Source organism: Buceros rhinoceros, unplaced genomic scaffold (genome assembly GCF_000710305.1).
Source record: "Buceros rhinoceros silvestris isolate BGI_N320 unplaced genomic scaffold, ASM71030v1 scaffold41418, whole genome shotgun sequence".
In the NCBI taxonomy this organism is placed as follows: domain Eukaryota; kingdom Metazoa; phylum Chordata; class Aves; order Bucerotiformes; family Bucerotidae; genus Buceros; species Buceros rhinoceros.
In genome coordinates, this window is record NW_010429326.1 from 2,791 (window position 1) to 12,743 (window position 9,953).

At 55.5% G+C, this 9,953-nt stretch overlaps 1 protein-coding gene across 1 annotated transcript in view; it reads left to right on the forward strand.

Moving 5' to 3' along the window:
* Window positions 1-2,392: 2,392 nt before the first annotated feature.
* The window catches only part of ABHD6 (abhydrolase domain containing 6), an 8,385-nt gene continuing 824 nt past the window's right edge, over window positions 2,393-9,953 (forward strand). The window contains exons 1-7 of the mRNA XM_010142599.1: window positions 2,393-2,511; window positions 5,895-6,051; window positions 6,457-6,570; window positions 6,796-6,928; window positions 8,214-8,371; window positions 9,175-9,229; window positions 9,653-9,753. Of these exons, the coding sequence (XP_010140901.1) occupies window positions 2,393-2,511; window positions 5,895-6,051; window positions 6,457-6,570; window positions 6,796-6,928; window positions 8,214-8,371; window positions 9,175-9,229; window positions 9,653-9,753 (837 nt within the window). The remainder of the gene's footprint in view (window positions 2,512-5,894; window positions 6,052-6,456; window positions 6,571-6,795; window positions 6,929-8,213; window positions 8,372-9,174; window positions 9,230-9,652; window positions 9,754-9,953) is intronic.

Consider the following 9,953-nt stretch of genomic DNA (forward strand, 5'->3'; position numbering starts at 1 on the left):
GATGGCAGCCCCCCAGGTTGCCCCTGGCCCCGCAGCCATGGCAGGGGGGAATCCCTTGGGGATTTTCTGGCTCGAAGCAGCATCCCCAGCACTCGTGATGGGGTGCTTTGGTGCTCCCGCTGTGCCTCTGGCTTGAATTCCACGGCCAAAAGCTGCTGGTGAGTTCAGGCCAGCATTTTTCTGCTTCTCCAGCAATTTCCCGGGGCTGCACTACGCTTCAGCCTGACTCGCACAGGGTAGGCTCGGGGGGGCACTGAGAGCGCTTGGAAAATTAATTTAAGATGAAGAGGAAGGGGATGGGAAGCAGCTTAGCTGGCTTTGTTCTAATAGCTGTAATCACCTGAAGGACAACCATGAGCCCCGTTTTGCTGGGTGCCGCGCAGCCCTTCTGCGGCAGGGGCTGCTGCTGTCGGCTCTCCCCGGCTTTCCCTTCCCCTCCCATGGCAGCTTGCACTTTTTTCCTTCTTGGAACAAGTGCCCTCGTTTGGCTGTCGTGCAAAGGACCGTATTTACATAAACAGGGGAAAGGTTGGTCAGAAGGTGAAGATAAGGTCTCTGGAGGGGAAGCTGGTGGCTTAAATACCTCAAACTCAACATCTTGCCTGGCTACTGAGTCTGAAAGGAGGAGAAGAAACAGAACTGCTATTTTAACTGTTTTTTTTTTCCTCTTCTGACAGTGTTTTCACACGCTGCCGCTACCCACAGCGAGCAGGACCTGTGCCGAGAGGAGGAGGGGATCTCTGCAAAGTAAGCTGAGCTTTTTAAAGGCTTTCTCCTTCTTGTTTTGCTTTCCAAGAGCGGTGGAGGTGGCGGAGGCGGAGGCGGTGACCCTGTGCAGGGTTGCTCTGGGGCTTCCACCACCCTGTGCTTTTCCTGTGCTTTCTCCCAGCGGCAGCCTTCTCTTGTTCCGGGAATGATGGCGATTTTCCGTGCTTAGCCTCTTCCCTGCTGTGGTGCCATAGCAGAAGGCAGCAAGTGCAATCAAGTGGGCTCCTGTGCAGCCCCGCTCTCGTGTACAAGGTTTATCTTAGGAACAAGCCGTGCAGAGATCAAAGATCTTTCTACAAAATGTTAATTAAACGAATAATGGGGTGTTATCGAGGCTTTAACAAGGAAATGAGGTTTAGCTTTGTTAAGGAGGTGCCTGGTGGAAATATTCACAGTGCTCCTCAAATTTCAGTTATTCCTCTTTTCCCTGGGGGAGAGGGGAAACCTGGCTGTTGCTTCAGAGGTTCTGTAAACTGTTTTTCTTGGTTGTGTGTAATGTGGGGGTTTGATGTGATCCAGCATGACAGGGTCGGAGAGGGAGAGGATGTGACTGTGGTGATTCTGTTCCGGCTTCGTAGCATAACGTAAAACATACCACATACCGCCCTGAGTCTTGCAAAAAGCAGAAATGCATCTGCCTGTCCTGGCACAGAGAAATACGGTGGCGGTGCTGGGGGTGGGGTGGCTGGCGGAAGAGCAGGCATTGAGGATGTTTCGTTTTACGAATATGTGACAAAAGAGCTAGTGCCGAGGAAAGGGCGAGACACGAGTCGGTTAGTAGGGGGAATTAGAGGAGGTGTGTGTGTGTGTGTGACAGGGTTTAATCTCTTAGTGAGAAAAATATATCCCAGCTGCCTATGGTGGGGCGAGTTCAGGGATGAATGTGGCGTTGTGTGAGACCTTGTCCTTGCGCCCTGTGTCCTCTGCCTCCTGCCCCGGAGATTTGTCTGGAGAATGCTCGGGAGCCAGGACGGAGACCTATGATCGACAGCAAGTGCAGAATGCCCGTGGGACAGGATCAAGGACGTGGGGGCGGGATGAATTTGTCTCAGATAAAGGCTGATCACCAAAGAGCGCCCTGCCAGGTTGCTTCCTTCAGTTCCCGAGCCCATTAATAGGCTCCGCTCCCTTGATTACTTGGTGCCTGTGTGGAGCGGTAATGAGAGCCGAGCTCAAGCCATCAGTTCTAGGTCAGTGGTTGTGTGCTGGGGATTTGGGATTGGGCAGGGGGAGGGGATGCCAGAGCTGGGTGCCTGCCTCCAAAAAGCAGCGTGGAGCCTGCACTACAGCAGCCCTGCCTGCACCCATTGGGAAAAGGCTGCCTGCACCCGCACCCTGTCACCCGGCCACGGACCGTGCCTGTTAAGGAGGCTCATTACCTGCTGGAGAAGTACTCTCCTGAGAGGATAACATTGCAATAGTTAGATCCGTTCAGGAGCCAGAAGAAATAATGGAGTTTGAAAACTGAAAGAGACTGCCGATCTCCCTTGCCTCACGCAGGGCTGCTTTCCTCTCTCCCTGTCAGCAGAGAGCTCATTTAGTGTCCGTTTATCATTCTTTCTGGTGTTTAATCTCTGATCCTTCCCTAAACGTGAGCAGGTGAGGCCGAGCGGTGAAGACCAGCATGGACCTGGATGTGCTGAACATGTTTGTCATCGCTGGTGGCACTCTGGCCATACCCATCCTGGCCTTCATGGCCTCGTTTCTCCTCTGGCCCTCAGCGCTCATCCGCATCTACTACTGGTGAGTTCATTAGCCCTCCTGCTCTCATTTCTGTACAGGGGGGGATTTATAGCTGGTCCCCGTCGGGTCCCTGCACCCTGGCACACACAGAGGTGCACAGAGAGCCCGCAGGCAGCAGGGCAGCGTGGGCAGAGGTGGGTGTTGCTGCTTGGGATGGCGATGGGAGCAGGAGAGCTGGGGTTTTCCGTGGGCATGCCGGCTGTGTGCAGCTTTAAGCACCTCTGGGAGAAGAAAATGGCATTTTCGTATTGCTTTTTGGCTGCTAAGGCATGGATCTGTCAGGGCAGCCTCAGCTGGGCTGTGGGATGTCTCCAGATGTTTCTGGGTTGTTTCCCCCAAGGTCAGGAGTGTGGCTGGGAAAGGCATCGCCCTTGTGTCCGTCCCCCAGTCTCACAGCCTGGCAGCCTGGTGACCTCCTGCCTTGTCAGTGCAGCCATCGGTGTGGGTGTCCTCAGCTTTGCTGTGGCTCTCCTGGCTCACAGGCTCCTCCTGGTTAGCAGCCTGCTCAGCAGGCAGCAACTTTTCTCTCACTAGTAGTTACAGACAAAGCTTTTCTCGTTCTCTCCGTCTCTTCTGGGCTGGAGCATCAGGGAAGATAGAGTGGCACTTTCCCTTACCCCTTGCGTCTTGTCCTTTCTGGTACCAGGAGGAGGCACTACATCCTTCAGTCCTCATCTGTCCCTGGGAGTCAGCGATAAGCACGCTGGCGGCTCTCCTGCCTGGGTTTGTGGCAGGGGAAAGCTGTAATACTGCTCCCCGAAGAAGCTGGGGCAGCGTCCCGTCACCCGGTGCGGGCAGCAGCAGCGGGCAGCGCGTCAGCCTGTCCTCACATGCCACTGGCAGATGGTGGCTCCTGCAGTTTTGCTCATGGGGTGCTTCCAAACCAAGTGACCTCCTGTGAAGGAGGACGTTAGCCCATCCAACACTCAGATGCAGCAGCAGGACGAAGCCTGTTTCTAACGGCACATTTGTTAGCGGTCTTTTAATTGCAGCATCTGGGGTCTGAGAGAGGAGGAAGGATGGGATGAAAACCGCAGTGACTGGATCAGCACGGGGGAGGACTTCTTCGCTTTGTGCATCGCGTGGGGAGCTGTGAGGCCAAACATCACTCTGCAAATGGTGATGTGACAGACTTCTGCCCTGGGGACATCTGGGCTGCTGCCCAGGGCAGGTCCAGATGATACCGGCTTTGTCGGTCAAAGGAGTTTTTTAGCTCTGAATGTACAAAGGAAACGTTTGTTTCCACCAGAGCAGCGGGTGGAAGCAGGGAGGACTCGGGATCAGGTTCAGAGGAGGATCGCCAGAGAAACACTGCCACACCAGGGCAGAGTGAGTGTGGTTGGGGTGAAGCCTTCAGAGGGCCACAGGCAGGGGTGGAGGACAGGGGCTGATGCCAGGAGCTTTGAGGAGCCGGGTTGAGAGGGAGGTAGAGAAGATGCTGCTGCCTTGTCCAATGGGGTTGCAAATTAGGGTCTGAGTGAAAATGCACGGTGGGAGGTTGGTCTCTGTTGGGCTGAGGGAGGGATTGTGTGAGCAGAAATCAGCAGGGCTTTTTTCTTCTGAGGTGCCCCCATCTGCGTTTGCGGCAGCATTGGCATCTTGCAATGCTACGTGTTCCGTGGGCATCTCTTTTCGCAGGCGCAGCGGCCAAGAAGAGTGGCCTTTACTCTTCCTTTCCTATTTGCTTCTTTATGTGTCAGCTTTTTGGAGGGGGGCAAAATCGTCGTGTTTCGCCATCCGCAGAGGCAGGAAAGGGGGCAGGCTGCTGACCCCTCCTTTCAGCCTCACGTGGCTTCAGCTTTGTGACACCACTCCTGGGAGGTCCCTGGGGACACTTCTCCCTTCTCCCGCCACTTGCTGTCCCCCTTCTCCTCCTCGATGCCAGTCTGTGTGTCCTCAGCCAGCACGGCCAAGGGTCACATAGGGCCCCCGCCATGGCCGATGGCCTCGCTCCCTCCCCTGCTGTTAATGCCCTCCCTGCCGGGTGTGACGTCCAGGGCTGCCCCGCTGACCCCGGCCCCGGAGCCTGCCTGCTCTGCCTGCTCTGCTGCCAGGGGTTAATCACTTTAGCTGCTGCCACTAAGCGTGTTAACACCTTGTGGGGGATCAGTTCAGCTTTGCACAGATTATTTTGCCTTCTGCTGAATTGATCCATCAGGATCAGTTGCTAAAAATGTTATCATCTTGCCCATCAGTAGTTTACACCGGTGCCTTTGAGGCGAGGACTCTTAAGACACTTATTCAGGGAGAAATTCACCTCTCCTTGTAGGACCAGCACAGAGCTGAGATGCTGCTTAAGTCTCACTAACTCCCTCTAAAAAGGGATTATGCTAAAAGAGGATTGCACTATGCATAAGCTTTGAGTGGGCAGAGAGCTAGGACAGCCTAGCAGTGTAAGTGACCTTGCTCTTGTGTCTCAAATAAATTTTGATACCGCATACAAAAGTATTTGCCCGCTACTTGGCCATTAGGAGTAGCCTGGTAGTTGTCCTGCCCGGGGGTATGTCAGAGCGAAGGGGAGATGCAGAGAAAGCGTGCCTGCTCCTCCATCTGGGTCTGCACGTATACATCATGTGTCCAAAGTGTCACCAGTAATCTCTGCCCAGGTCCTCTCTGGCGGCAATTTCACTGCATCCTCCCGGAGCAGGCTGCAGGCGTGCACTGGCAGGAGCTGTCTGCCAGTGGAACTGGGAACACCCCAGTTCCCCTGGGGTTAGCCGGGTGTTCGACCCTGTGTGAGGATGGGCCCCCCTGGTCCTTTGTGTGTGTATAAGTAAAAGTTCGAGAGTCATCTAGTTATATTTGGGGAATGGGTTTCTGTGGTGCTCCTGAGTGACACAGTCGTTTTGGCTGGGATCCGGCTGCTTGTCTGTGGTGTGGTCCCAAGGCTGCAAGGGTCTTCCCAAAGAAACCCGTGATGGATCCACCTTACCCACCTGGAACAAGGGCCTCCCACCCTGCACCCTGCCTTGCCACGTGTGCTGCCCTTCTCTCTCGAGCCTCTGATACCAGCCTTTGGGTGTTTTCAGTTTTAGGATTGTTTTTTTGGCCCACCTCCAGTGCTGTGAAGGAATTGTGTAAATTAGTTATTGCCAGTATTTTTTTTAAGTTTTTAATGAACAGGGTGTCTTCACAAGCAGTGGAGCCATGAATAGCGAGCGGCAGGTACTACACCTGTAAGCGACCACATGTAAGCAGAGGGTCTGGTCCAGGGACCAGACGCTCAGAATTAGTCCCAGTTAGGGCAATGACAGCTCCAACGTGAGCCCGGCCTAACTGGCCTTCACAAACTGCAGCTAAGTTTGGAGTTGCGTTCTGGCTTATACTGCCCCGGCGCCCTGGTCTTGCCTCACTCACTGGTGGTGTTTTCTCCTTGCTTCCAGGTACTGGCGCCGAACCTTGGGTATGCAGGTCAGATATGCAAACTATGACGACTACCAGTTTTGTTATTCCTATAGAGGGAGGCCCGGATACCGACCGTCCATCCTGATGTTACATGGGTTCTCAGCCCACAAAGACATGTGGCTGTCTATAGTCAAGGTGGGGCTCCATTCCTATCATGCTGCTGCTTAGTGAGAGCTGATAGTCCCGGGCTCGAGGGCGGTGCGGGGACCCGACCATTGCGTGCATGGGATGTAACGATTATGGTAACACGCTAGAAACACCCTGCTTAGTTCTGTGCTCGTTGCTTGTTGGGTGCCTTTCACCCCTATGACACGCCGGGCTGCAGGGGAAGAGCAGCACGTACCTGCCTCCTCCGTGGGAAGTGAGTCTTTCTTGTGGTTTCTCCTCGTGTCATCCTTGGTACATGTTCTGGCGCACGGGTAACCAGGGGCTGTTCGGAGGAGAGCAATCCCCCCGCTCCCACCCATGGTCACCAGTTTCCATCGCTGGGCTTCGTAGGGGTTTCCCTACGTTGCAACCACCCCTGCTTTGTTTCTGCAGTTCCTGCCGAAGAACCTGCACTTGGTCTGCGTTGACATGCCCGGGCATGAGGGCACAACCCGCTCGGCCTTGGACGATTACTCGATTAGCGGGCAAGCGAAGAGAATCCACCAGGTACAGCCCCGGCATCGCACTGACCCTGTGAAGGGGTGCAGGGACGTGAGAGATGTGGCGACATGAGGGGTGCCGAGCCCTGTGAGCCCTTCCTCCTGTGGCACTGTTCCCTCCCTTCCCAGGCAGTCAGAGCCAATGACCTCAAGCTTTTGAGCTGAAATCCTCTAATGACCCCATGTCGTTTCTTCCTCTCCCCTAACAATGCTCCTTCTGCCTCCCTGCCAGTTTGTGGAGTGCATCAAGCTGAACAGAAGGCCCTTTCATCTGGTTGGCACTTCCATGGGGGGAAACGTTGCTGGTGTCTATGCCGCTCAGTACCCGGAAGACATCTGCAGCCTGACCCTCATCTGTCCTGCAGGTGGGCAATGCGGGGGTGGTGAGACGGGGAGAGGGCACGCAGGAGCCGGTGCAAAAGCCCAGAGCAGGGCTGCAGGCAAAAGAGGCTTTTGGTGCCAAGCATTTTGAAATAATTTGCATGTACAGTCCGGCAATCTCTGGCAGGGCATGCTTCCCGGGCACGGGAGGAAATCACAGCCTTGTCCTGACTGCTCTTCTCCAGGGCTTTGGGGTCTGCCCCGCTGTGCCATGGTTAGAGCTAGGACTAGAGCAAACGGGACAAGTCCTGCTCTGGAGGAAAATGTGTTTCCCCTTGGGGTGGCAGCCGTTTTACATGGCACGTCCATAGCCTCTCAGTCTGGAAGGGGAGCCCAGGCAGCAGCGGGAAAGGTCTCCCCAGTCTGGCCCCCTGATGGCCGTGGCATGCCGGAGGGCTGGGGCTCTGGGAGCCGGTGAGCTCGCTCCTCACACTTTTGGGTGCTCCAAGTGGGAAGAGCGCTTTGGGGCTGGGCACAGGTCAGCGTGGTGTCCCTGTGCCCATGAAGCACCCCTCCATCCCTACCGACCCCTTGGCCGGGGGGCTGGGGGGGCCTGGGTATGAGATGCTGCAGGAGGGATGGGGGATTTGGCAGGGAGCTTCTCTGCTGGGTGGGGGCTTTGCTGCATCCCGGTTGCTATAGCAGCTCCTTCCCCCTCCCACACGAGGAAAGCGTCTCCCAGATAAGAAATAAGTAATGAAGCAAAGCGCAGGGTTACCTAGCTACCAGGCTCTGGGAGCAGCAAGGTTCCTCCTCCTCTCTGGGAGAGGTGTTGGCCAACTCTCCGGGTGTTTCTGGATGTGAAACCTCAGCGGGGGAACTGCAGAGAGGTTTGGGGTTAAGGTGCTGGCAGATTTCTCCCGGCAGTGGTGCATGTGGATAGGGCTTCTGAAAGTTTATGTCTGACCCTTTGCTATAGCAGGCTGGACACGGGCATTAGTATTTGCGTCCATGTACGACTAAACACTATAGTTTTTGCCATAGCACTCACACCTGTCTACGGGGAATACACCTCACGTTGTGTCAGCCCACGGGGCTCAGTGGGTCGGGTCCTGGAGCAGGGGAGAGGCTGGAGTACCTCTGGGTACTTATTAAGATTGCTGTATATACAGATTTAATTACCCCTCTCTATTTTTTTTTTAATAACGATTAAGCAAGTGGAAGGCCAGAGGCAGGGATGATGGAGGTCAGTAGAGCGATGCTCTGTTGCTGGGGCTGTTGGGGTCTTGTCTGGGTTTTAGCTTGTGCCCTGCTTCTTGTTCAACCCAGGCCTGCCCAGTACCACTGACAGCAAGTTCATTAAGCAGCTCCGGGAGCTGCAAGAGTCAGAAAGCATCGACAGGATCCCTTTAATTCCCTCGACACCTGAGGAGATGGCGGATATGCTGAAGCTCTGCTCCTACGTTCGCTTCAAGGTGCCACAGCAGGTGAGGAGCCAGGACTAGCTGCAGCAGCCACGAAGGGGGCGTTTGGAGAGGTGGGGGCAGGTTTGCTTCTCCCCAAGCCTGCGTGGCAGCAGCCGTGGCGATGCCGGGAGCAGAGCCAGTGCTGCCATCCTGCCATCACCCAGGCAGAACACCCCCAGCCCTGCTCCCAGAACCTTTCCAGCACTTCCCCTTCAAACTCGTTTTTCCCACCAGCAACGCCTGCTGAAACTCCTTCTCCAGCGAGCTCTTTGGCAGCAGGCTGGGGTGTCGAATGGCTGTTTAGTAAATGTGGCTGGCAGGAAGCATTCAATAGCTAAGGCAGCTGTTGTCCGGCCTGGCGGGAGATTGTTTGCTGCTTTTTAGGCAAAAGCAGTGGGAAATGTTAATTGCCCCATTGTCAGGCAAGAGGAACTTGGCGAGGGGCTGGTCATTAAGCTGATTTTCCTTAGGAAGTCTGGGATGAGTAGATTGGAGACTAAGAAAATAATGTAAGGTGACGCCAAGACCTTTTTTTGTTTTTTGGCAAAACAGTACAAGAAGGAAGAAAAGCACAGTCGGGGCTGAGGTGGCCTGCTGGCCACGGATGGCTGGCCTGGGGAGACGTTCGGGATTGTGTCATAGAAGACAAAAACACTTGTCACTGAAATGCACGTTGTTTGAGCACGGTCGTGACAGTCAAACGTGCTCAGGAAGGAGCTCACGCTGGGGTCAGGCTGCGCAGGGCACGTCCTCCCTGCTCCGGGCGCTCTGCCCTGTGCGGGATGTAGGTCCCCCCCAGCAGCTCTTCTCTGCTCTCCCTGCAGATCCTCCAGGGCCTCGTTGACGTTCGCATCCCACACAATGATTTTTACCGGAAACGTAAGTGCACGGCGGCAGCCTGTCTCCCCAGGCTTTCCAGCTGGACTCCCAGGACGTGGGGACGGGCTGTCCCGTGCTGCTGTCCCCTGCACCCCCCTGCTGTCTTGCTGAGGGTGGGAGGGGGGCAACATGATAGAATCATGGGCGATGGGGTTTTGCTGCTTCGCCCTCAGCCTCCCTGCGGCGTTACCTAGTGCTATTATCTGTGAGCAGGTGGGCTTGGAGGAGGGTCTCTCTGCAGAGGGTTTGGTGGCACTGCAGGACTCAGCCTTTGCAAGGCGAGCGCATCAGAGCTCTCTCCATCACCCCTGTCCAGGTTTCCCAGTGAGGGGACGCTGGCTGGGCTGGCCTGCAGAGACCCCTGCGAAAAGGGAAGGCAAAACATCCCCTTTGTAGGACTGACTCTCCTCTTGCCTCCACTAGTGTTTTTAGAAATCGCGGATGAAAAATCCAGGCACTCTCTCCATGAGAACATGAGCAAGATAAAAGCACCGACGCAGGTCATCTGGGGAAAGCAGGACCAGGTACAGCAGTCCCCTCCATCTCCCCCGTGGGACCGTGTCTCCATCTCTGCCCATGCCCACCCATGGGGTCACAGCGTTGGCTGTGCTGCTGAGATGTGTGCTGTGCTGCAGCGAGCTGTCACACGTGTGTCCCCACCCCCAGTGGGTTTGGACACAGGGTCTTGGCAGGGTGATGGGCAGAAAGCTGCCAGAAAGCGTGG